A 27,242-nucleotide genomic window follows, 5' to 3' on the forward strand; every position below is an offset into this window, starting at 1 on the left:
AGGTACTCCCAAAGTGATGTTAGGGCAGAGTTCCAGGATTTTGACCCAGTGACTTTGATGGAATGGCGATATATTTCCAAATCAGGATGGCGTGTGACTTGGAGGGGAACTTCGGGGTGGTGGTGTTCCCATGCGTCTGCTGCCCTTGTCCTACTAGGTGGTAAAGGTCGTGGGTTTGGGAGCTGCTGTTGAAGAAGCCTTGGCGAGTTGTTGCAGTGCATCTTGCAGATGGTACACACTGCAATCACGGTGTGCCAGTGGTGGTGGGAGTGAATATTTAAGGTGGTGAATGGGGTGCCAATCAAGCGGGCTGCTTTGTCCTGGATGGCGTCGAGCTTCTTCAGCTGCAGTTATCCAGGCAAGTGGAGAGTATTCCATCACACTCCTGACTTGTGCCTTGTAGACGGTAAAAAGGCTTTGGGGAGTCAGGAGGTGAGACCCAGCCTCTGACCTGCTATTGTAGCTACAGTATTTATGTGGCTGGTCCAGTTAAGTTTCTGGTCAATGGCGACACCCAGGAGGTTGATGGTGGGGGATTCGGTGATGGTAATGCCGTTGAATGTCAAGGGGCGGTGGTTAGACTCTCTCTTGTTTGGGGATATTTATTGCCTGGCACTTGTGTGGTGTGAATGTAACATTGCCACTTATCAGCCCAAGCCTGAATGTCATCCAGGTCTTGCTGTATGTGGGCATGGACTGCTACATTATCTATGGATTTGCAAATGGAATGCAATCATCAGTGAACAACCCCACCTCTGACCCTATGATGGAGGGAAGGTCATTGATGAAGCAGCTGAAGATGGTTGGGCCTAGGACGCTGCCCTGAGGAACTCCTGCAGTGATATCCCAGGGCTGAGATAATTGGCCTCCAACGACCACAACCATCTTCCTTTGTGCTAGGTATGACTCCAGCCAGTGGAGAGTTTTCCCCCTAATTCCCATTGACATCAATTTTACTAGGGGACTTGATGCCACACTCGGTCAAATGCTGCCTTGATGTCAAGGGCAGTCACTCTCACCTCACCTCTGGAATTCAGCTTTTTTGTCCATGTTTGGACCAAGGTTGTAATCACTTCTGGAGCCGAGTGGTCCCATCAGAACCCAACCTGAGTACTGGTGAGCAGGTTATTGGTGAGTAAGTTCCGCTTGATAGCACTGTTGCCGGCACCTTCCATCACTTTGCTGATGATTGAGAGTAGACTGATGGGGCGGTAATTGGCCGGATTGGCTTTGTTCTGCTTTTTATGGTCAGGACATAACTGGGCAGTTTTCCATATTGTCGGGTAAATGCCAGTGTTGTAGTTGTACTGGAACAGCTTGGCTAGAGGTGCGGCTAGTTCTGGAGGCGACATGAGGGAAAAATTTTTACGCAGCGAGTGGTTAGGATCTGGAATGCACTGCCTGAAAGGGTCGTAGAGTCAGATTTAATTGTGGCTTTCAAAAGGGATTTAGGTAAGTGCCTGAAGGAAAATTATTTGCAGGGCTACGGGGAAAGGGCGGGGGAGTGGGACAAGCTTAAGTACTCTTGCAGAGAGCCAGCACGGGCTTGATGGGCTGAATGGCCTGCTTCTGTGCTGTAACCATTCTATGATTCTATGATTCATCAGCTGAGGGCGGGCAGTAGTTGGTAATCAGCAGGAGGTTTCCATGCCCATGTTTGACCTGATGGCATGAGACATCATGGGGTCCAGAGTCAATGTTAAGGGCTCCAGGGTCACTCTCTCCCGACTGCATAGCACTGTGCCACCACCTCTGGTGGGTCTGTCCTGCCAGTGGGACAAGACATACACAGTGATGAAGGAGTCTGAAACGTTGGCTGAAAGGTATGTTTCTGTGAGTATGACTATGTCAAGCTGTTACTTGACTAGTCTGTGGGACAGCTCTCCCAATTTTGACACAAGTCCCCAGATGTTAGTGAGGAGGACTTTGTAGGGTCGACTGGGCTTGGTGTGCCTTTGTTGTGTCCGGTGCCTAGGTCGATGCCGGGTGGTCCGTCCAGTGTTATTTATTAGTATACTTTTTTGCAGTGGTTTGCTATAACTGAGTGGCATGCTAGGTCATTTCAGAGGGCAGTTAAGAGTCACATATAGGCCAGACCAGCTAAGGATGGCAGATTTGTTTTTAGATGGGTTTTTACGACAATCATGGTCACCATTACAGCTACTAACTTTTTATTCCAGATTTATTTAATTAACTGAATTTAAATTTCCCAGCTGCCGTGGTGGAATTTTTAACTCATGTCTCTAGATCATTAGTCCAGGCCTTTGGAGTACTGGTCCAGTAACATAACCACTATCCTATCGTACCCCTTGCCACCAGCTATACGGCGAGAGCTGAGGAGGAGGAAGAGGAAGAAGAGGAGGAAGAGGAAGGGAGGAAGTAAATTAGACAGCCCTTTTCTGGCCAGGTTGTCCGTGAAGAATTCACCTGAGTGCGATACTTGTAACAGTAACTCAAATTCCCCAGTCACAACAGTCCCACACCTTACCATCCCTCTGTCACTGATCATCACAGCATCTGCTTAGCTACAATGCAAAAATAAAACCCCCCCACAAAATAAACATTCCAAACCAAATTTATATATAAATCATGCCATATTACATACAAACGTAAACTAATCACCCTTGTGCATTCCCTTAGTGCCTGTCTTCTGTGTGCCTTTGCCTGTCCTAGTGCTCCTAAGCAATGCTACCCCGGTGGCTGCAGTATGGCTGGTGGAAGGCTGCTAACTTTCAGTGGAGGAGACTGCAGATGGACTAACTGGATGACCTCAAGCAGCTCTGGGCCTAGAAGACCCGGCTGCGGACTGCACCATCTCGGCTTGGGCGGCAGCAACCTGGGCTTCCACTGCAGCACCCAGACATTGGGTGGCTGCTGCTTGTGCTGCAATGGAAGCTGAGACATCGGTCATCAGACGCTGCATCATGGTTGGGTCCACAGGTGTGCTAATGGAGTTGGCCACTTCCATGCTGGAAAGGATGGGCTCCAAGCTCTACGCAAAGCTTTGTGCCAAGTTGGTGCTGGACTCCTCCATGATCCTTGACATTGCATGTAGGCTTTCTGGCAGGCTTCCCAATGCACCAAGCATTTCATTGTGCATACCCATCAGCCTTCTTCTGTAGCCTGCCCCATCAAAGTCCTCATCTGAGTTCTCTGCAGCAGAACTCGTGTGCAACCTCACCCTTCGGTGAGCTGGCACCTGCGCTATCCTTCTCCCCAGCCCTGGCTGCAGGTCACATGTGCCTGGTGTCTCACAAAGTGCAGATCCCGCCTCTTTGCTCTGTGTCAGTATCTGAGCTGGTGGCTGCGAGTGTCAAATCGAGTGACAGTGTGTGTTCATCACTATCGTCTTACTCTTCCACCACTGCCTGGGGAGGTTGCAATTCTTGGGTATATGAAAGGAGAAAGGCACAAGGGTAAGGTTGTGCTGAGGGGAGTGGGGGAAATAAAGAGGTGCATGCTTGCACTGTTTGCAGCTTGAAAATCAGAAGAGATTGTTGGATGAGGGGGAAGTGGGATGTGAGAAGGAGGATTAGGTATGAGGATACCATGATCTTCGATGGTTTCAGCCCCACCACTGGCCATGGCCTCAGCCACGTTCCAATAACGGCCAGCACCATCTCCTTCATGGGGGCTAGGACATGCAGGCATGCCTGTACCCCTCCAGTTAGCTCCTGCTGCCTCCATTTATGAGCCACCTTGTCCTGCAAGAGAGAGAAGTGTTGTGCAATCTGTTTGTGTGACGTGGCTGTCATGGTTGAAGAGCTGGCAGTGTGTGCAAGCTGTGAGATGTGGGTGTGAGGCTTGTATCAGTGCTAAGTGTGTGAGGGTGAGATGAAGCTATGAATGTTAGGTATGAGTCTTGCTTGATAGAGATTGTTAGTAGGTGAGTGATGGGAGTATGGTGCATTGAGCAGTGGCTGAGGCTAGTGGTGCAGCTGGTAGGATATGGCATTTGAAGATGCATTCACTGACCTTGACCACTCGTGTGAGGTCATTGAACTTCTTGCGGGGCTGCATCCAGGTCCTCGGGGCTTGACTCCTGGCATTGACTGCCACGGCTATCTTCTCCCACTGCCTTCTGAGCATTTGTCTGGAGGGCCTCCTGCCCCACTGTGGATACAGTACATCTCTCCTTCTTTCCACCCCCTCCACCAGCGTCTGAATTCCTTGCAGCCTACTCTCTCCTATGTTGTGCCATTCTTGAGTGCTTCCCAGGTTAAATTTAGTTCTAGAAAGACTTACCGCACCTGATCCAGGCACAATGTACCTCCCCTTTAAGAGGTGCAGACTAGCTTTAAGCAGTGCAGGCTAGCTTACCTTGTGATAGCCTCTCACAATTTTGAGCCCCCTGCTGATGTGCGTAGCCAATCAACAGCGCGGTTTGCGCTGGCTGCATGCTGAAATCATGAAAATGAGCAGGCTGCACGAAGATGGCGTGCTGCCTGCATTACATTGAACAGGCGTGGATTAATCGCGATCCCTGTGGCCGTTTTTGGGGTTTATCGAATTTCGTCCCCTCTAAGCCCTGCATCAAAAATTGACAGGTAAGCATCGTTCCTGAGCAAATCATTCTAACCTTACTTCCTATTTTCTTCCTCTTGATTTGTCCAGGGAAGAGGAGTCTGGCCCTGCTATTCCCTATCCTGCCAGAACCTAGGAGCACATGCAGTCATTCACTCTCTACCCACCACCACCTGTCCCCCTCCCCGTCATCCCAAGTACAAGGTATCAGCCTGTGGGGAGAATTGGAGAATGAACCAGATTGCAGTGCACTGGATGTTGCACCGACCAGAAATGAGTGGGAAGAGCTGGGTTTGGAACATCAGGAGGAAGGTACTGCTGACTGGTGGGTCAAGATATGGCCCCCCTCAACTCAAGAGCCTGAAGCTCAAATCTTAAAGGTCCTGCTTTGAAAAAAGATATGCTTGCAGAGCATCACAGGCACTGGGGGGCCATGTCACATAGTGTCTAGCAAATGGCTTGTCTAGTGAAGGAGTCCACTATCCACATCTTTAGGACCCTAATAGATGCCTTTACAGCACTATAGCCCAGCCCAGACCTTAAGGCAGCTCAAGGGCCATCTGCAGTGGAGACCCCTAGGATAGAGCAGTCGGTTCTTCTTCCATGGATACTCACAATGCCACCTTTGGAGCCAGGGTGCCAGGTTGAGGAGAACTGTCTCTTTGAATTTGGCAGACTTGGTAATTTGTCAATGACCTCCCCTCCATCATCGGGACAGAAGTGCGGATGTTCATTGATGATTGCATAGTGTTCAGTTCCATTCACAACTCCTCAAATAATGAAGCAGTCCATGCCTGCATGCAGCAAGATCTAGGTGACAATTAGGCTTGGGCTGATAAGTGGCAAGTAACATTTGCGCCACACAAGTGCCAGGCAATGACCATCTCCAACAAGAGTCTAACCACTATCCCTTGACATACAACGGCATTATCATCGCCGAATCCCCCACTATCAACATCCTGGGGGTTACCATTGTCCAGAAACTTATCTGGACCAGCCACATAAATACTGTATCTACAAGAACAGGGCAGAGGCTGGGTATTCTGCAGCGAATGACTCAGCTCCTGACTCCCCAAAGCCTTTCCACCATCTATAAGGCACAAGTCAGGAGTGTGATGGAATACTCTCCATTTGCCAGTATGAGTGCAGTTCCAATAACACTCAAAAAGCTCGACACCATCCAGAACAAAGCAGCCCGCTTGATTGGCACCCCATCCGCCACCTTAAACATTCACTCCCTCCACCATCGGTGCACCACGGCTGCAGTGTGTACCGCCTACAAGGTGCACTGTAGCAACTCACCAAGGCTTCTTCAACAATACCTCCCAAACCCGCGACCTCTACCACCTAGAAGGACAAGGGCAGCAGGTGCATGGGAACACCATCACCTCCAAGCTCCCCTCCAAGTCACACACCATCCTGACTTGGAAGTATATCGCCGTTCCTTTATCGTCGCTGGGTCAAAATCCTGGAACTCCCTACCTAACAGCATTATGGGAGTACCTTCACCACACGGACTGCAGCGGTACAAAAAGGTGGCTCACCATCACCTTCTCAAGGGTAATTAGGGATGGGCAATCAAAGCTGGCTTTGCCAGCAATGCCCACATCCCATGAAAGAAAAAGCCTGTGCCCTCATGATGGCGAGTATGCAGCAGATCACCATGAATCTTGACAATCACTCTTAGTGAGTACTGCAGGGCTCCTCCAGAGGAGTCCAAGCAGCAGAATCATTGTTTCAGCATGACAATAGTCTGCTCTATCACATTTTGTGTGGCAGCAGGGCTTTCATTTATGCATGCCACAGAATGAAAGCATCATGCCAAGATACCGGGCATTGACCTGCATGATTCACTGCCTATTGTCGCGCACCAGCTTGATGTTGAGGGAGTGGAATCTCCTTTGCTTTTGGTACATGGCAGAGTTGAAATGCAGTGCCTGCAAAGCGATGTGCGTGCAGTCAATGGCACCCTGCACCACAGGGAAGCCTGCAATCCTAGTGAAGTCGCGTGCTTGCACCACCTGTTGCTCTCTGGGAAGAGAGAATGAAATGTAGTCAGCTCTCTTTGAATAGAGAGCCTCAGTGACCAGTCTTATGCACCAGTGGATGGCAAACTGCGAGATGTTGCAAATAGGTCCAGCTCCAGCCTGGGAGGAGCTAGACACATAAAAATCATGGCCACGGTCACCTTCATGGCCATGAACTTTTATGCGTCGTGCAGTCCTTGCCCTGCTCGGAGGTTGCAGTTGTGGCTGCAGCAGGTGGCAGATTTCAGTGAGGATGTCCTTAGTGAAGCGCAGACGTCTTGCACATTGTTCCTCACTGAGGTTCAGGTAGGAGAATTGCTCCCTGAACACCCTGGGAGGATGTAGCCTCTTGCGGAGTGCCTTTATTCCCCCTTCTCCTCCTCCCTCTTCCAGCAGCTTGTCCTGATCTACGTGCCCTCTGTTCATTCTCCAAGTCATACTGTATAACAAGGGCAATTCGTACTAATGCACCCATGTCTGGCAGCAAGTGGTTTGTGCAGAAGCCTAGAATTCAGGAAAAAGTCCTTCAGCACTTGCCACACCATTCCCTGTAGACTTTTGCAACTTGAAACAACTATAGAAAGCACCAAACACTTGTAGAATTGTACCAACAGCCAGAAGAATCCAACCAGCAACTAACCTGTAAGTCGTTGATGATCCCTTTAAATAACACTGGTGGAGGTGGTGGGTCCTTCCTGCTGCTGAATGCGTTTTCAGCTGTATGAGGTTAAGAGAGGGTGTTAGCTGGAGCATTGAGCTCCAAAATGGCAACGCTGGCATCAAATCAGCATTGCACGCTGATTGACGTCATGATCTGCCTGCTCCGCATACTTCTGGCGGACGTTCACTGCCCTCCTCCTGGTCCCACAAGGAAAGTAAAAAATTTTTTTTAAAGACTTACCTCTTTGGGCCTCTCCTGGCACCAATCCTCTAGGTTGACCTGGCAGGAAAGCCACAACAGCTTCCCTACTCAGGCCCATGGTTAAAAAAGCAGTCGGGCCTCGATGACGTTCTACATATTTGAAGAACGTCCCTATTGTTTTCGTTGGGTGTCCTTCCCGCCTGCTCAGTAGAGCAGGCTAAAACTGAAGACTGTGGGAAAAGAGGACATCAGGGGGTAAGTTCTCCAAATGATTTTAACTGCCCACCTGCCCGGTTGCCACTGAGCAGACAAGGTTAAAACTGTCCCTGTACAGACTTAGAAGATAAGATTAAAGAATTGGGGGACCTTTTTCTAAAATAAAATTTGGAGATAATTATACCAAGCATCTCTTCAAAGTATTAAATCTAATACACATTTCACCCAATTATTCCAACTTTAAGATTTAATTTTGTAAAAACAGCCAATTACCTTAATTACCCTTTTACTGCATTTTCCAAACTTAAAATTTATCATAGGATAAGTTTGTGATGAGTTTGACGTGGTTGTTGATACATTGCAGTACTAGTAGTTGCTGTATATTTTGGCTCCATTAGAGAATAAAATGACTAAAAGACTATTTTATGGCTATGTTACTCCAGGTTCAGTGCAAATTTATTCTTTGGCTTACTACAAACAAATAATTTGCACAAGAATAAAAGTTGGTTCACAGTTGCAATAACAGTCATAATAACTATGTCGATTACATAATACAACTGATATGTGAAAATTACTAGCCATTTGGGCATTCATGAAATTTCACAATAAAAATAAGCATCTGAGATTTAGTCTAGTATATTACATCTCTGCAAAATGTACTTAAAATGTCCATTGTTTTATCAGTCCAAGTGATCACGATCAACTGATGAAAACATGCATAACCAGAGATTTGAGGAAAAAAAGTATTAAAATGCTATTTGCTGCTCTCTGTTGTAACACTGTTCGTGCACACGAACCTTTTGAACTACATTCTGTTACCTTCATCCCAGGACATCAGTCTTTCTTTCCAGATTTTTTTGTAATGTGTTGCATTTTTTTTACTTTTACTTAAAAATTTTGAAAAGGAAACAACATATATTATTTTCTGTAATCGTCTAGAAGGTGAAAATGTGCTGGGTTTCTCCTGTTCATCTGAGCTCTTCAGCAGATTCATTCCACAGGCTAAGACCAATCAGCTGCTAAGTTTTTAGGAGCCAGGCAACAGCTTATCTTTTGATGGACAAGTAACAGGCTGGAACATTTAGTCTACTTTTTGCATATTGTTATAGAAATAAGAAGTAATTCTTCAAAAAGAAAACTCATCAAAATATTCTTTTTTAACAAAAACATATTTTACATGATATTGTTCCTTCATATTTTAGCAAGATTGTTTAGTAAGAATTTGACAGAATAGTCAATATTATTTCAGAAAATGTTACAAATGGCTGGTTATATATTTCTATCATCTAGCATTTTGTTCACACCATTACATATTTTCTGCAGAGAAGCTTTATAAGATCCAAATGGATTGTACAGCGCAGCCAAGAACTCACAATCCGAAAAGTGATTAAAGACATGATTGACGCGTCCATGTGACTTGACGGTTAGATGGCGGTCAATGATCTGATGAAGCAAGTCTCTGCAATCATTCAAAATTTTGGACAAAACATTCCGATCAAAAGTAAAGTCAACTTGGTGAAAACTGACAACTGTCATTGCTAACTGATGAACCTTCTTCTTGAACTTCTCCATGAGCATCGTCTCATCTTGATTGAATTGGTTATTTCTGTACAGGACCCCGAGTTTTATGACCATCTTGATGAGATTTTTGACAATCTTTTCTGCCTCTTTTTTGTTCTGTGTGTATTCCTTGGTTACTTTGTATAGCTCATCCAAAACGTCACTGCTTGTATCATCTATCAATGCAGTTGCTATTGACTTTGAAGCCATCTTGCCGAGTATTTTCTTTTGGGCCTGGACAGACAGGCTTTTGGAATTAAAGACCTCTGTGGCCACTGGGAAAAAAAAAGATAGATTAACCACATGGCCGAAACCTGTGCAAACATCAAGAATGGTTCAAGATTTTTTGTTCTGTTTGAATGCACATTGTACAATCTGCTGCTATTTCCTAATGATGCAAAAAGGTGTTTTATCACGTGTCCAACACACAGTCATTAACTGCGACATTGCACGCTGTTTCTGGCCATACCATGATAAAATTGGACATTGAATTCTGGTAGATTATTTGCTCTAAGCTTGAAGCTGAATATCTGATTGTAGCCCAGTATTGTTCCCTAGTGACTTTAGCCCAGTATTGTTCCCTAGTGACTTTAGCCCAGTATTGTTCACTAGAGACTTTAGCCCAGTATTGTTCCCTAGTGACTTTAGCCCAGTATTGTTCCCTAGTGACTTTATTGCTTGTGAAATCATTTTCATTATCAAATCAAGAAGTATTCAATGTTTGTATAGGCGGCAAACATTTATATATAAATGGTTTCATCCTTAATCAGTGTTCTTGAAGGCTACAATTTGTACATTCAATATGCCATGTTATATCATATGAAAAACATATTTTTAGAGTAGGTTAAAATATATATTTTTAAAACTACACAGACACGAATGTTCTGCAAAATCCTTCTACTCTTTATAGTACATGGGAAGCTCGACATTGCTGTATATACAAGTTTGTGACACATTTTGGAGTGCAAATGCAATTCCGCAGCATATAGATAGTAAGTCATATTAATTCTCCTAATGAGTGGGCAACACACCACTTGTCCATCACTGAGAGTGGCTCAATAGTATTGCCACTGACCAAGTCCTGAAGGATATAGTTGCATCAGGTGATGAAGCAACCAACATCGATAGCAACCTACTTGACCTCATCCCCCAAAATCTACCTGTCACAAACGAGTCTGTCCATTAATACGAGTGACCACCACACAGTTCTGGTGAAGATAAAATCTCATCTTCACAGTGATGAATGTAATGCCACTGTCGAGTTAAGTGAGACAGACCAAGGACAGATCTAGCAGCTGAAAACTGATCCATTGTGGACCATCTGCAAAAGCAGAATTATATAATACTATACTCTGTAACCACATGGCCCAGCACATTCCTCATGATCACCATCGCTCTGTACCAACACTGGTGCAATGGGTAGTGTAGAAGGGCAGCACCAGGAATATCTCAGAATTAAGTAGTCCCATAACAAACTACATCGGACACAGCAAAGGCTATGGGCCTGGCTGTAGTGCTGAAGACCTGTGTCCCAGGGTTAGCCACCTCTCTAACGAAGCTATTCCTTGCAGCTATGAAACTGTCATTGACCCAACAATGTGGAAAATTGCAACAGTATACCGTCTACAAAATACAGGATAAATCTAATCCGCCCAATTACTGTCCTAATGATCAACTTTGTCCTAATGATCAAGCTTTGTCCTAATGATCAACATGATGGAAGGAATCAACAACAATGCCATCAAGCGGCACCTATTTACCTGATCAATGACACTCAGTTCGGGTTCTGCCAGAGCCATTCAGTTCAACACCGCATCATAGTCTTGCTCCAGACATAGATGCAAAAGCTGAATGTCAGAGGAGAAGTGAGAGTAGTTGCCCTCAATGTCAAGGAGATATTCAATCAGGTATGGCACCAAGAAGCCTAACAATGGTGCTGAGGGGAAAGTCTGATACTGGCTAGAGTGATACCTGACACAAAGGAAGGTGACTGTGGTTGTTGGAGGCCAATCATTACTGCCTCAGGATATCACTGTAAGAGAGCTTCTCAGGGCAGCACCTTGGCCCAACCATCTTCAGCTGCTGCATCAACGACCTTCCTCCATCATAAGGTCGGGAGTGGGGCTGTTTGCTGACTATTATATAGTGCTGAGCTCTATTGAGAACTCTTTGAGTCATTGATCAAAATCCTGGAGTTCTCTACTTAACCCCATTGTGGTAGCATCATCACCACAAGGGCTACAGCAGTACCAGGAGAAGGCCCACCATTACCTTCTCAAGTCAAACTGAGATGGGCAATAAATGTGGTTTTGTCGATGTTACCCACATCTTGAGAACAAATATTTCATAAAAAGATATATCTAATGCCGACTCAATTTTACAGAAAAAAAGTTGCACTGGAAACTAAAGTTACCATTGTATTACAGTTGCAGCATCAGTGTCTGTATTCTGTAACTTGGTAATCTATGTGTATAATAACACATAGACAGTCAACATCAGTTGTACTGCAGGTTGCACTGAGTTTAACAATAAAGTAGCATTGTGCATGCTCGCTTGGATACTTGTCTGGGTGGTTAATTTTTACAATTTTGAGAGAGGGGTGGTGTATCACATCCCTCATAATATTAAAAAGTAAGAAAGAAATTATTTGCATTTATAAAACACCTTATCATGTCCTCGGGACATTGCAAAACACTTTCCAACTAATGGATTATTTTCAAGTCATACATAGACAAAAGTAGGTTTATAAAGTTACCAGGGTGTACAATAAACTGCCTGAGCATCTTTAAGCAATAGCTGGGTATGGGCTGAGATATACGACACCCAATGCAAAGGTCATGTTATGTGAAACTACACTATTTGCTTTACTATTCTCAGGAGTCAGACGCTGACCTGACGTTTGAGTTACACTACCACTTTTGTGCTGATGCATGCTTGAAATTGCTTTGCATTGATACAAAAAATATAGTATAATGGCAATCTTAATAACCTATTATATTTAATATCTCCTTCTCTGACTCAATATCCATTTTTGTCTGATTATGTCTTTGTCAATCGCCTTACGATGTTTTTCTATGTCGAAGGTGCTATATAACTGCAAGTTATTGTTATGCAGAAACATGAAATGGCATTTTGTAGCACCAGAATTAATTGTACTTTGAGGGCACAAAAAATGTACTTGGTGCACAATAAAGGGAAAAATACATAGGCCCAGAAATTCGGGTCTCCACGGGTGAGTACACACGGGGCACTCACCTGTAAGCCCAATGGAAGTGCCAGTTTCCTGCATGCACTGCGCATGCGCGGGAAACCGGCACTTCCGTTCCCCTGAAAGAAGGGGTTCAGAGGTTGAACGCATGCGCAGGAGAGGCTGCGCGTGCACATCGAACATACGTTTTTTTGCAGGTTTTCCCGGGAGGGTAAGTCTCCAGAAGTTAGACATGTAAAAAGCAGTCGCAAGGCCTGCTTTTTACAAGGTAAGTGGTGAATTAATTAAAATTAAAACATTTTTTCCACAGGTTTATTATTTTTAAATACTTTAAAGAAAGATAAGTTTATTTTTAGGCCCGTTAGAAAATAAAATTATTTTTTTCAAAAATTTAAATTATTGTTTAAAATAGTTATTTCACGTAATTTATAGTTTATTTAAAAAATTTGATTTAAAAAAAAATTTATTTGAAGATTTAGTGATGTTTTGGGGCTTATAGTATTTATAAGTTTGACAGCTCTTCCTGTCAAACTTATGAATGAAGCATTCTCTGCTACCATTGACTCTCCATGGCCCACGTGATCCCAGGGGACGCATCGAACTAACTGTGCCCCTGGGATATGCAAGCACTGCACGCTGGCAGTTGGAGGAGGCCCAGGATCGCAATTCCATGGGGGCCCACAGCTCAACGGCCAGCGCGCAAGGTAAGTGCAGGTCGGGGGTTTGCACCCGCGGGAAGCCCCCGACCTGAATTTCTGGGCCATTATTAATTTCATTCTAGGAATTCATGCTGCGTTCATTATGGGAAAACTGGATTAGAGGCTGGATTATTTTGTTCAATGCGTATTTAACAAAACCTGATTGAGTAAAAATCCTAACCTCAGAAAAAGTCCCACAGCTTCAATCCAGGTCATGTAGAGTTGACCTAACCAATTGAGGAAGGATCTTACATAGTGTAGGTTGGTTTTATCAGAGACTCAAAGGGGGAAAAATTGAGTCGCGCCCGCTTTGGGGGCGCAAACTTCGCAGGGGCACTACATAGCGTCCGGCGGTAAATCAGGGGGTGCTACCAAAGATCGCGGCCGGGGCGCGAGCGGGGCGCTGTGCATGGCGATGACATCATCGCCGGTGGCGCAGCGCCACGAGGCGCTAACGGTTACCGCCGCCGCTAACCACCCGCTGAATTTCGCAGGAGGCGTTGGCGGCACCGCGCCTGGTTGCTAGTTGCTTTGTGCCCCGTTAGCGCCCTCTTAGGGCACTAACGGGAGGCGCAAAGCAACTGAATTTTTAGGCCCAAGTCTGTTAATCTAAATTTTGCCAGTTTTAACTTCCTGGTACTCAGAAATGAAGTATGCAATATAGATCAGACCCATTACTGAGGTTAACAATGTCTTCATGTAATAACAACAGAAAATGATGGAAACACTCAGCAGGTCAGGCAGCCTCGTGGAGAGAGAAATAGAGTTAACGTTTCAGGTCGATGACCCTTCGTCAGAACTGGAAAAGGTTAGAGAAGTAACAGATTTTTAAGCAAGTGTGGGGCAGGGACAGGGAGGTGGGGAGGAAAGACCAAAGGGAAGGTCTGTGATAGGCTGGAAGGCAGGAGAGATTAAAAGATTAAAAGGATGCTGCAAAATTCTAACTGTATTTCACAGATCCACAGAGAATGTTAAACATATTTTCCGTCCCACCTTCCACTCTGTTATAGAGATATAAAGCTCCAGTGTTGCCCTAACACAAATTTGGGGCATTTCCTGTGCCTGAAATAGACTTTGAGGATGTCTGTCAGCAACAAAACTTCTACCTATGGTGTGAACATCATCATGAGGCCTGAGACATTTTGAGGGCCATGCCTCATTTGCATGCTGCCAGTGAGCTGCTGCCACATTTACACTGTAGAGCTTTCTGATCTTTGCATGCCCGTTCTGGATGGTTGCTAGAAAGATTTCTAGTTATCACCACTAATTTGAGGTGGTCAGGTGGGATTTGGACTCTCCTTGGGATCTGAAGAGCCTTCAGTCACAGTGCACTTGTTTGTGTGGACAGGCTGTGTTGGCAGGCCTGGCGCGTCCATGGGGTGCGGGGGTGGGGGAGAGTTGGGGTATGGTTTGGAGCTCTCTTCATTCTAGTGGGTGGTACAGTATCAGTGGGTTAGGAAGTACTCTAGAGTATGTGATAGAGAAGCAGTTTTAAGCTGCTGATGGCAGTTGCGGCCTGATGGCATCCTTCTCTTCGTGCCCTGAGAGATGTTACCTGGGGGAGTCATTGACTGGGTCTCTCTGGATCAGTGGTGTTGCTGCGGCGAGCATTGGTGCGTACTGTGGCGAGGTGCTCCTCTCTCAGTGTGGCTTGGGGTCCTGAGTATGGAGGGGAACGCCTGGGTTCTGACTGGGAATGTTTCTCATGGAACCCATTCCTACTGGGACCTCGGTTTCTGGCTGGAAGTTGAAGTCTGTTCTCTCTAGCTGTGGGGAGCAGGTATTCCAGCCTGCCAGGTGATTGGGAGTAGGGGGTGTTTTGTGACTGTACAAAACAATAATCTCACTGTAGTCCACGGCAGAGACCAACAACAGAATGGTTGGAATAGGTGGACTCTAGCACTCATCTCTGCAGCTGTCTTTAAAGCAGCAGTGTGTACTCATTCTCCTGCTCTGTAGTGAGTGTCCTTGCTGGTATTCCCAGATCTCTCTTGGGTCTGGTGGTGGGCCGATCTGCTGGATGGCCAGAGAAGGGGGGTCAGCTATTTTAGAGAAGGGTGATCTTACAGGCTACTTTGCTGAAGGTGACGGGGACTGCTGTAGGAATATCGCACTACCTAGTTTCCTGTAGTGGTTGTGCTAGCCGGTGGGGGGGATGTTAAATTTCGGAGCTGGCCTCCCTGTGTTCTCTGAGTCAGGACTACTTTTGTTTGGCGATGCAGAAGAACAGGGAAGTGGACACTCTTGAGCTGAGATTTTTTTCTTCAGAGGGATACTTGTCAATTTCTTCGTGGTTTGCCTCAAATATATTTCACTTAGTGACACTAGCTTGATTTCTTGTAGTTGTTAAGTTCTATGGGAGAGTGGTCTGGTGGGAAATGACATTGGGGTCTGGCACTCTGGTTAGACTGTTGCCTGAGCATGTTGTCAACCGCAGCCTCTTTCTCAACTCCTCGGTTCTTTCACTTCCACTTCTCTCATTTTCACTCCTTGGATTCTTTATTATCTCCCTTTCTTCCTTCCTCTTTTTTCCTTTCCTACCTGAATCTGTTGCAGTTTCTCTTTCTTTTGCTGCAGTAATTCTCTTTTTCTACTGTTGATGTTTTTTTGAATATAATTTTACTCCATTATCTCTTTGTCCATTGCTGCTGCAGCTTTTTTCCTTCACATTGTTTTTCTTTCTTTACCTTTTTCTCTCTTTGCCTTTTTCTCTCTCCTTCCTTTTCTTCAGGTGTCTATTTACTATATTTTTCCCCATTCCCCTCTTTCTGTAGTGATTGCGCTGCCTTGTGGCCCGGGGCGGAGAGGGGTCAGAGCGGAGAGAGAGAATCCATGATCATGCGGCAGGGGGCAGACTATGGACATGCTCTTGGAAGCTCAGTCTCCAAGCACAGAATTAAACACCTTGGGGCACTTAGCAGTTGGTGAGAGTAGCGGGAAAGAGAGATTACAGTTTGAAGTAGTGGTTGGTCAGGAGCAGGATGGCTGCAGGTGAGCTGAGGAATAGGCTGCCGGAGACTCAATAAACACAAAACAAAAGCAAACAAAAACCCATCTGCCCACTTAGTGGCAAAACACTAAATGGATCGAGAATCCAGAACAAAACAGAGTGCTCAAAATAGCGCAAACTTGGATGGCAATAAATTTAACAAATAAGTTAAAAAGAAATTGGGAGTTCTTGTAAATCATGGGTGTATGGGGATGGTATTACCAGAAGTTCTGGATACTCACCCTTAAGAAGCCTACTTCTTGAGGCCAGGCCATCCACACACTGCTGTACTCGTTTCAAAGGGTGAACCGCACTGCCGGTGAGTAAATAGTGAAAAAGCTACTAAATACAGTGTGGGGCCTGCTTACTCACTTGTTTAAGCTTTATTTAGGCTTATGCTACATCAAAAATCCTGCTCCTCTTCTTTGCCAGGAAATGATGCACACTTTAAACTAACTCATACTTGTCCCTCTGGGGTTCTGCATCTCCCGCAAAGCTTTGCAAAACTGAGGCTAAAGTGTAAGCCAACTCTTTTTTGTGTGCTTTTCTCCCCTTTCTAATGTTTTCTGTCTGGTATTGAATCAACTCCACTTTCTACTGCAACTGAAAGCTAAGCCTAATTGTGTTTATCTGAAGTTTCAGTTGAATGATATTAAAATAGTTTATGATGCCAGAAACTTCTATCATACACTTTCAATTGAACAAAATGTGACCAATCTAACAGTTTAATTGAAAGTGCATGATATTTATTTCTGGTACTATAACAATGCTTTGTCTTGTCTATCTTAAGTTCTGTAATAGAATCATAAAGTAAACTACAGTTGCACTTTGTGTACTCTGTTTTTTTGTCTCCGTAGTGTCCTCTACTCGGAGCCTTGGTCTTCATTTAGAATTCTCAATAAATAAAATTTCCTTCACATTGTTTTTCTTTCTTTACCTTTTTCTCTCTTTGCCTTTTTCTCTCTCCTTCCTTTTCTTCAGGTGTCTATTTACTATCTTTTTCCCCATTCCCCTCTTTCTGTAGTGATTGCGCTGCCTTGTGGCCCGGGGCGGAGCGGGGTCAGAGCGGAGAGAGAGAATCCATGATCATGCGGCAGGGGGCAGACTATGGACATGCTCTTGGAAGCTCAGTCTCCAAGCACAGAGAGCCTGTATTTTGTATTAAACACCTTGGGGCACTTAGCAGTTGGTGAGAGTAGCGGGAAAGAGAGATTACAGTTTATGGTACGGTTCTCACACCATGCGGCAATATTTTCTATTCAATTATTTAATAAAAAAGGAGTATGCACCTTGAGAACATTTAGCCATTGCACCACAACTCAGGTCACAAAGCAAGTGGGTACAGTGGTGTAGTGGTTATGTTATTGGACTAGGAAAATGGACTTCAAATCCCAGCATGGCAGTTTGAGAATCAGATTTCAGTTAAACAAAATCTGGAATTAACAAGTTGGTATCAGTAATAAAAAAAAGTGGCCATGAAGCTATTGGATTGTTTTTTAAAAAACAGCTGGTTCACTAGTATCCATTAATGAAGGATACTTCAGTCTGGCCAACGTGTGGTTCTAGTCTCCCACCAACATGGTTGACTTTTAACTGCCCTCTGAAGTGGCCTAGCAAGGCAAGCAGTTGTATCAAATTGCTGTAATGAATAACAAAAATAAAACCAGACGGACTACTCAGCTACGACCTAGGCACCTAATCAGGAGATGATAAAGCCACACCCAGCCCAGCTGATCCTGCAAAGCCCTCCTCACTAACATCTGGGAACCAATGTTAAAGTTGGGAGACTAATCAAGCATCAGATTGACACAGTCATACTCACAGAATCATACCTATCAACCAACGTCCCATATTCCCCAACACCATCCCTGGATATGTCCTATCCCACCGGGAGAACAGACTCACCAAAGGTGGGGGTACAGTGGTATACAGTAGGTTGGTCTCCTCAACATTGACTCAAGGCCTCATCGAGTTTCATGGCTACAGATCAAACATGGGCAAGGAAATCTCCTGCTTCCACTATTGTTTCTGGTTGCGTATTCTATGTCCCAATAACATTTTCCATGAAAGAATTTCTCCTAACTTCTTTAAATAAAAAGAAAAAAAGGTGATATCTGCATTTTCAAGATACCAACCAGACCAACATTTCCGCAAAAGTACCTCACAATCACTTTTGCACATCCTCTCCTTCAAGTTAGCTTTCTTTCCCCCAACCAACCCCCAGTTCTGCTGATAATTTCCCTTTCATTGTCACCCATTTCCCCATCTCTTTTCATTTCCACTTCCCTGTCCCCTTCATTGCCATCAATTCCCCCCTTCCACCTCCCTTGCATTGCCATTCATTCTCCCTTCACTGTTACCTCATTGTAATCTCTTTCGACCTCTTTGTTCCTTCAGTGCTGCTCCAACCTGAGTCCAGCTGCTAAAAGAAGGGGATGTGGCCACTACATACTATAAGTGGGAACTCTTGTTTTCACAAACATGCCTATCTATAAAATGCAGAAGCCAGAATAATTTCCATTACTAGTTAGACTAAGAAGGGTCATTGCTGAGGAGAAAGGGGCATAATCCACTCTGACATGCAAAACAGTGACTGTCAATGTGAAATGCTGACAGTTGGCATACATGATCAAAAGTTATCTCATAATGTTTAAATCTAGAGGCTATGTGACATCTACAACAACAACTTGAATTAATATAGCACCTTTAATGCAGTAAAAAAGTCTAACGGTGCTATTCTAGTGAATGATCATCTAGTGATGATGGGTGTATCAAGTTAGCTACCCCCTATCATTTCTCTTTGTCAAGGAGAACAGAAAACTCCATGAGGTTTAAATTTGGGAGCATCCTCTACCAGTGCAGCATTACTCGCAAATGGTGAGATCCGAGGAGCCTGGATATTGGGCCTTGGACCACATCATAATGAAGATGGTGCTGCAGGAGGAGGTAGGTGCCCAAATTTGGGCTGTTGTGCTAGCACAGGTAGGTACTTCAGCTCATAATCTGGAATTCAGTCGCGGTCACGAACCTAGGACCTGGGGGGAGGATCCAGGCCTCAGAGAGGCAATTGGTGACCGGGGGGAGAATCAGGTGCCTCAGCGAAGCCATCAGGGAACCAGGTGGGGGAGAATCTGGGGCCTTGGAGAGAGAGGCGAATCGAGGGTCAGGGGGGCCCGGAGGTCAGGAGGGACATTGGGGGTTGGGGGGGGGTCTGGTAGTTTGGACAAGGGGGGGGGTGGAGGAGGGAGATCAGGGGTTGGGGCCAGCGCCTGGTGTCAGAGGTCGGGGATCTCGGGACCAGAAACGGTGGCGATTGTGGTAAGTACTTCCTATTTTTTTTTACTTATACGATGTTTAGGGTTGGTTTTGTCCGAGGCAGCTAGTGCTGGCTGCCTCGGAGCAAACCAATGGTGCAGCAGGGACATAAAGCAGGCATTAGGCCCTTTATTTTCATATGCAAATAGTCTAACATCTGCTTTAAGCATGGGGAAATGGCGTTTCTTATTTTTCCTTACCGCCCGCCATTTTACGGCCTTAGAGGCCACGTAGTGCCTGAAAAACGCACTATGCGGCCCAATTTAAGGCCCCATATGATAAATTGCTGTAATACTTCAAAATTATCTGAGCTCAATAATTTAGGCCTCCTTACAAATAATCATCAAATAATCAACAATTCCCAGTTCCACTTAAAACTAGATGAAAAAATTAGTTAGTGTGAAATTGTCAGAAATTGCAGAAGTGTCGTACAGTCTAGTAATTTGTGAACTCTGTTGAAGCCATACTTTTTAAATGAAGTGTAATCAAGTTTTTCCATAGTTGTGGGTTCTGTACAAACTAGCCCATGTGGCTGCCATCTTAAAACCACAAAAACAAACAATATTCACTTCAGGCAGAAGTCTACAACTGACATGTAGCATCACTATTTAGAAAAAATCTGAATTCTTTAGAACATTTTTAAATAAAATTTTTAGGTAAATATCTTAAAAAACCCACTAAATGACAATTCTTGGCCAGTCACAATATCTGTCTGGACCCTGCCCATGTTGACTCGACATACAGTGTGGTATTATCAGTTTTCTTGGAGAGGAGTGTCAGGAAAGGAGGATTCTGTGAGGTGAATGAATCAACTGAAATAAAAAATTTGTCTTTATAAAAATAATAATCTTTATCTAACTACACTACAAAATTATCAAGGAAAGGCTGTTTTACAAATTGTTCTTTTAAAATATAATTTTTATTTTTAAATAATGCTAGAATCTATTATTAAGGACATGGTAACAGGGCACTTAGAAAATAATAATAGGATTGGGCAGAGTCAACATGGATTTTTGAAAGAGAAATCATGTTTGACAAATCTATTAAGAGTTTTTTGAAGTTGTAACTAGCAGAATAGGTAAGGGGGAACCAGTGGATGTGGTGTATTTGGATTTTCAGAAGGCATTCGATAAGGTGCCACACAAGAGGTATTTAAACAAAATTAAGGCTCATGGGATTGGGGGTAATATACTAGCATGGATTGAGGATTGGTTAACGGACAGAAAACAGAGAGTAGGAATAAACGGGTCATTTTCGGCTTCACAGGCTATAACTAGTGGGGTACCGCCAGGATCAGTGCTTGGGCCTCAGCTATTCCTAATCTACATCAATGATTTGGATGAGGGGACCAAATGTAATATATCCAAGTTTGCTGATGATACAAAGCTGGGTGGGAATGTAAGTTGTGAGGAGGATGCAAGGAGGCTACAAGGGGATATAGACAGGCTAAGTGAATGGACAAGAACATGGCTAATGGAATATAATGTGGAAAATTGTGAAGTTATCCACTTTGGTAGGAAAAATAGAAAAACAGAGTATTTTTTAAATGGTGAGAGATTGGGAGATGTTGGTGTTCAGAGGGACCTGGGTATCCTTGTACACGAATCACTGAAAGTTAACATACAGGTACAGCAAGCAATTAGGAAAGCAAATGGTATGTTGGCCTTTATTGCAAGAGGATTTGAGTGTAACAGTAAAGACATCTTACTGCAATTATATAGGGCCCTGGTGAGACCACACCTGGAGTATTGTGTACAGTTTTGGTCTCCTTACCTAAGGAAGAATATACTTGCCATAGAGGGAGTGCAACGAAGGTTCACCAGACTGATTCCTGGGATAGGGGGATTGTCCTATGAGGAGAGATTGAGTAGACTAGGCCTAAACTAGAGTTTAGAAGAATGAGAGGTGATCTCATTGAAACATACAAAATTCTTGACAGGGTAGATGCAGAGAGGATGTTTCCCCTGGCTGGGGAGTCTAGAACCAGGGGTCACAGTCTCAGAATAAAGGGTCGGCCATTTAGGACTGAGATGAGGAGAAATTTCTTCACTCAGAGGGTGGTGAATCTTTGGAATTCTCTACTCCAGAGGGCTGTGGAGGCTCAGTCGTTGAGTATATTCAAGACAGAGATCGATAGATTTTTGAATATTAAGGGAATCAAGAGATATGGGGATAGTGCAAGAAAGTGGAGATGAAGTAGAAGATCAGCCATGGTCTTATTGAATGGCGGAGCAGGCTCACGGGGCCAAATGGCCTACTCCTGCTCTTATTTCTTATGTTCTTATTTTCTAAGTACTTTTATTGTGTGATGCAAGGCCTCAATGCCACTGAATCTAACAGAAGTCAAACTACACAACTTCAAACATACTGCCAGTGCCCTGATCTTAACGAGGTCCTCGTGTATCAAAGGTATTGGCAGAGGGTGTTCACTGTAACTGATATTTCCTCTCATGTGCTTAGGACATAATGCAGTCATTTCTAGATGAAGCGTTTAGAGGATTCTTCAATAATAGTAACATCCTCTGACTATTTGGAAATCATCGGGCAATTTTCAAATGCTGCCTGCCAGATTTCCCACCCTTTGACTGCCCAAGGCCTAATTCATGCCATTTTCAAGCGAGCTCCCCCTACCCCTGCTCCTATTTCTTATGTTCTTATAATGCACAATATACTGTAGGTTGCAAAAGCAATACAAAATGTGGCATTTAACTAATATTTGCAAAAAAGAACAATTGTTATATAGTTCATTTGATAAGTGTACATTTTTTGTAGCCACTTACTTAGCTTCAAATTTTCTTTTAAAAAAACGCAGTAAAGGAAATGATCGCAAAGCATCTGTGCTCGGGCAACAGATGTTACTTCTCACACAATGGCTTTTCCTTCCAGTTTCACTGAAAGCAGAAATATGATTTGCCATAAACTCTTATGACTTACTGTTCCGCAGGTCAGTTAAAAATATCAACTGAAAAACACTTGCTGGTTTAAGGTCAGGTTTAGTGCAGTATAGAGTTTGGAGTAAAGATGCTACATTTACAATGGTAAAACTCCAATTCCAAATCTGTTTTTACTATCTATTTTAGTGCTATACTTTTATAGTCAGGTGTAGCTTTCTATCGCTCGATCAGGCTTAGCAGTCTGGTGATACCATTTAATTTCTGGAGTTCATTATTGTAGTTTCTTTTGTGTGTACATTAATGTACATGTTCAGCATCTCTATCTGCTAACCTGTTGCTAATTTAACTTTATATTATCATAGAAGTTCTTTATTGCTTTAAACACAGTGGGTTGCACACTGTTGTTTCGCCACTGGGACCAAGGTTCATCAGAGGTTTGAAAGATGTAAGACTTAAGGGTAATCATCCTTTCAGAATACCAACTCTATCTCCTTTCAATTCAATTCAATTCAAATGCTTTATTGGCATGAAAGTTTACAGGGAACCATATTGCCAAAGCTTACATAACAAAAAGTACAGTTTTCCAACATTCTGTAGGTGTCAAACAATTTTGACCTTCGTTGGATACATACGATATTAGTTTAAACAATATTAATTTAAAGTCGTTGAACATCGTTGGGGACATTCAGTATTAATTTTAAACAGTCCTCAGGTTGTGACATGTTGTTACATATTTGGCACCAAGGTATGGTCTGTCTCCTTCTCCCAGGACTAATCTTAATTTTGACAGGTCATCCAATTCTTTGAAATCTGGGGTTGTTTGGCTGAGCTTGTCAAATAATATGTTTCTTGTTGTGTTGAATTTTTCGCATTTTAGGAGGAAATGCATCTCTGTCTCAACCTCGCCGGCCAGACATTGATCACATATTCTATTCTCTCTAGGCTGCCAGGATTTCTTGTATCTTCCTTTTTCAATTGCCAGTTGGTGGTCGCTTAGTCTGTACCTGGTGAGGGTCTGTCTCTGTTTTGTGTCTCTGATGGTCGAGAGATAGTCTGCCAGTTTATATTCTCTTTTTAGGGCCCGGTAACATTCTAATCTGCTTTGGCTTTTGGTTACATTGTTCCAATGTTCCAGGTAGGTTTCTTTGCATTGTTTAATGATTTGGTTCACTCGGATTGGTGTTTGGACGGCAGTGTTGGTCTGGGACTGGTCAGGGTCCGGCTGAGTAGGAGTACTTAGTTTCAGTAGCAGCTGACTCAGGGGACTCTTTTCTGGGTTTAGCTCTTGGGTCTGGAAGGCTTTAAAATGAAGGGTGTCTGGGGAGCTAGATTTGAGGTGATTTAGGAAGTTTAGTGCTCGTTTGTGGATGTTTATTATCAGTGGGTATCTGCCTAGTTCGGCTCTGCATGCATTTGTTGGTGTTTTCCTTTGGGTGCGAAGAATGCTTCGGCAAAATTCTGCATGTAGGGCTTCTATTGTGTGTTTTTCCCATTTAGTGTAGCTATGGTGATTGAGCGGGCCCCATACTTCACTACTGTACAGCGCAATGGGCAGGATTATGCTGTCAAATATTTTGAGCCAGATTTTGATTGGGATTTGGATGTTGTAGAATTTTCTTTTTATTGCATATAGGGCTCTTCGGGCTTTTTCTTTTAGTGCATTCACTGCTATGCTGAAGCTCCCTGATGCTGTAATGGTTAGACCAAGGTAAGTGTAGCTCATAGTGTGTCCTATGATGGTATCACTGAGAGTAAACTGGTATTTGTTTTCCTGACACCTGGGCCTTTTTTGAAAAATCATGATGTTGGTTTTCTTTAGATTTACTGTTAGGGCCCAATTTTGGCAGTATTTGTCGAGTAGGTCTAGTTGTTGCTGTAATCCCTGTTCTGTGGGAGACAGCAGAACCAGGTCGTCCGCATAGAACAGGGATTTCACTTCTCCATCCAGGAGACAGAGACCTGGTGACTCGCTTTTCTCCAGCATGTCTGCTGGTTGCAAGATGTTATTTTGGCAGTCTAAACTCAGTGAGAGTTCAGAGGAAGAAGCAGCCCATGAATCGTAACTAAATGTGGAGTAAAAGAACTGGCCTGGACCCCTGAAGAAAGGTGCAGTTGTTGTTTTGAATTAATGGATTGGTGGGGCTTGGTCAGCAGGTATCATATTTTCTGGTTGCAAGGGGAAAGTGACTGCTGGAGATGTACGCATGATGGCGCTTGCGTCCACCTCTCCCAGACAAACTAGGTGCTTCCTACTCGAGCACAACCACCAGGTTTGTGTTCTGACAATTTTCAGAGCCTTATACACAAGACCCACTCTGAAATTTTTTAAGGAAAAAGTGCAGGACAGGACACTCAGGAGGAAGAAAGAAATGAAAAATTAAATGCTCCCAACCCAACTCTTGTGCTGGGCTGGAAGTCAAGCACTACAGATTGATAGGACATTAATTCCTCAAGAGAGACCACTGAGGTAACTAAGCACCTCATTGCCATCAACAGACACTGGCCTATAAATTGCTGTAGGCCGGAAACCTGCCACTGTGGGCCGAAGTTAACAGCTGCTTGAAATAATAGCACAGGCAACACCAGTGTTTTGGTACAGCCTGCTAATTTAAATTAGCGCAGCACAAAACCTACCATGTAAGACTGGTTTTCCGATGGTACTCAGCAGGAGACCCAATAGAGTCAAAGGGGGAATTTTCCCACCCTGGGGAGGTGGGTATGGAGGCGGGGCTGCCAGGAAAATGGCAGAAACTGGGAGCGGGTACCGACCCCGCTCCCAACCTGCCTCCGTGCCATCTTTCCGGGAGGCGAGTCCCCAACTCGCGCAGGGACCCGTCTCCTCGAGGCGGGAAGGGGATTACAGCCACTTAGCTGCCTGTTAACAGGTAGTTAACAGGCAGTTTTGAGGCTTATCCCCATTTTACCCCTGCAAGTGCGGGCTTCCCGATGGCTGCGAATCTCGCCAGGGTCAGCGAGGCAAGCTGTGGGTCTGCGGGGGTGAGAGGGATCGAAAAGTGCGCTGTGGAAGTGAGTGATGGGTGCAAGTGTGGAGAGGTAAGTATGAGAGGTGAGTGTAAAGTGTTGAAAAAGTTTACTTACCTTTGCTTCTTCCTGCAGGCTTCAACCCTTGGGGATCTGGAGGTGCCTCATCTCAATGGCAGAGATGACAGAATGGCTGCTGCATTCTCAGATGTAGCAGCCATTTGCTTTCTGCTGAGGAGAGAAGTTTTGATGTATTTCAGGGCAAGGGCTCACCTTAGAACAGAGATTGTCAGTGTTTGACAATTTCTCAAAGCTGTCAAACGCTGACAATTCGTCTGGCAAAATTTTTTCGACAGCTGAAATGTCATACGCTGATGTCCTCTGTCACCAGCTTTCCCTTAATTGGCAGGTAAAGGTCAATCAAGAGAAAATAGTGTGGGTTGGTCAGACGTCGCTGGGGGCGGGACTGAAACCCGACAACCAGCAGTACCGCCCCCAACACGTCCCCATTGACAAAATCCAGCCGAAAGAGTCAAAACCCTAAGTCATACGTGCCGGTAGTGTCCCTGGAGCAAAAGCACTGTTGTCTTAAAGCAAGGCTGTCATTTTAGAAAACAGGGTCGGTCCCTTAAAGGGGAACTGCCTTCTAAAATTAAAAAAATAAAAGTAGGCAGTCTTTAGCCCTTAGAGCTCAACTGCCTTCTGAAATAAAAATTAAAAATTCCCAAATGGAGGACGCAAAGAATCTCCAACGGGATATAGATAGGCTAAGTGAGTGGGCAAAAATCTGGCAGATGGAGTTTAATGTGGGAAAATGCAAGGTTATCCACTTTGGTAGGAAAAATAAAAAAGCAAATTATTATTTAAATGGGAAGAGATTACAAAATGCTGAGGTACAGAGGGATCTGGGGGTCCTTGTACATGAATCACAAAAAGTTAGCATGCAGGTACAGCAAATAATTAGGAAGGCAAATGGGATGTTGGCCTTTATTGCAAAGAGAATGGAGTATAAAAGTAGGGAAGTCCTGTTACAACTGTACAGGGCGTTGGTGAGACCACACCTGGAGTACTGCGTACAGTTTTGGTCTCTTTATTTAAGGAAGGATATACTTGCATTGGAGGCAGTTCAGAGAAGGTTCATGAGGTTGATTCTGGAGATGAAGGGGTTGTCTTATGAAGAAAGGTTGAGCAGATTGGGCCTATACACATTGGAGTTTAGAAGAATGAGGGGGGATCTTATTGAAACATATAAGATTCTGAAGGGGCTTGACAGGGTAGATGCAGAGAGAATGTTTCCCTTCTTGGGGGAATCTAGAACTAGGGGGCATAATTTCAGAATAAGGGGGCGCCCTTTTAAATCGGAAATGAGGAGAAATTTCTTCTCTCAGAGGGTCGTGAATCTTTAAATTCTCTTCCCCAGAGAGCTGTGGAGGCTGGAACATTGAATATATTTAAGGTGGAGATAGACTGATTTTTGAATGATAAGGGAATCAAGGGTTATGGGGAGTGGGCAGGGAAGTGGAGTTGAGACCAAGATCAGATCAGCCATGATCTTATTGAATGACGGAGCAGGCTCGAGGGGCCAAATGACCTACTCCTGCTCCTACGTCTTATGTTCTTATATAGTCTTCAGCTCTTAAAGCTGAACTGCCTTCCGCACCTATGTTATCCTCCTTCTCACATCCCACTTCCCCCCTATCCCGCAATATCTTCTGATTTACAAGGTATGCATCTTGTAAGCATGCAGCTCTTGTTTTTCCGCCCTCCCCTCACCACAACTCTACCCTTGTGCCTTCCTCATTTCACACACCCAAGAAATCCAGCCTGTCCGGCCAGTGGGCGACCTAAAAGAGGAGAAAGGAGGGAGGAGAGAGGAAGATGAGGAAGAAGAAGAACCGTCACTCGATTCGACACTCCCAGCCACCAGCTCCTCGAGGTCATCCTGCAAGTCCATCCATAGTGACCCC

At 44.4% G+C, this 27,242-nt stretch overlaps 1 protein-coding gene across 4 annotated transcripts in view; it reads right to left on the reverse strand.

The window, feature by feature from the left end:
• Window positions 1–8,050: 8,050 nt before the first annotated feature.
• LOC147124422 (tumor necrosis factor alpha-induced protein 8) overlaps window positions 8,051–27,242 on the reverse strand; it is a 205,900-nt gene continuing 186,708 nt past the window's right edge. For 3 of the 4 annotated variants that reach the window (XM_085986954.1, XM_085986960.1, XM_085986946.1), the window contains one exon: window positions 8,051–9,464. In XM_085986954.1, the coding sequence (XP_085843080.1) occupies window positions 8,899–9,464 (566 nt within the window). In that variant the 3' untranslated portion in view covers window positions 8,051–8,898. Of the gene's footprint in view, window positions 9,465–10,849; window positions 10,854–27,242 lie in introns of all 4 variants that reach the window. The other variant, XM_085986969.1, reaches the window with a different exon arrangement.

The sequence above is a fragment of the Somniosus microcephalus genome, chromosome 1 (assembly GCF_052327205.1).
Source record: "Somniosus microcephalus isolate GS21.2 chromosome 1, FLI_Smic_1.0, whole genome shotgun sequence".
Classification (NCBI taxonomy): domain Eukaryota; kingdom Metazoa; phylum Chordata; class Chondrichthyes; order Squaliformes; family Somniosidae; genus Somniosus; species Somniosus microcephalus.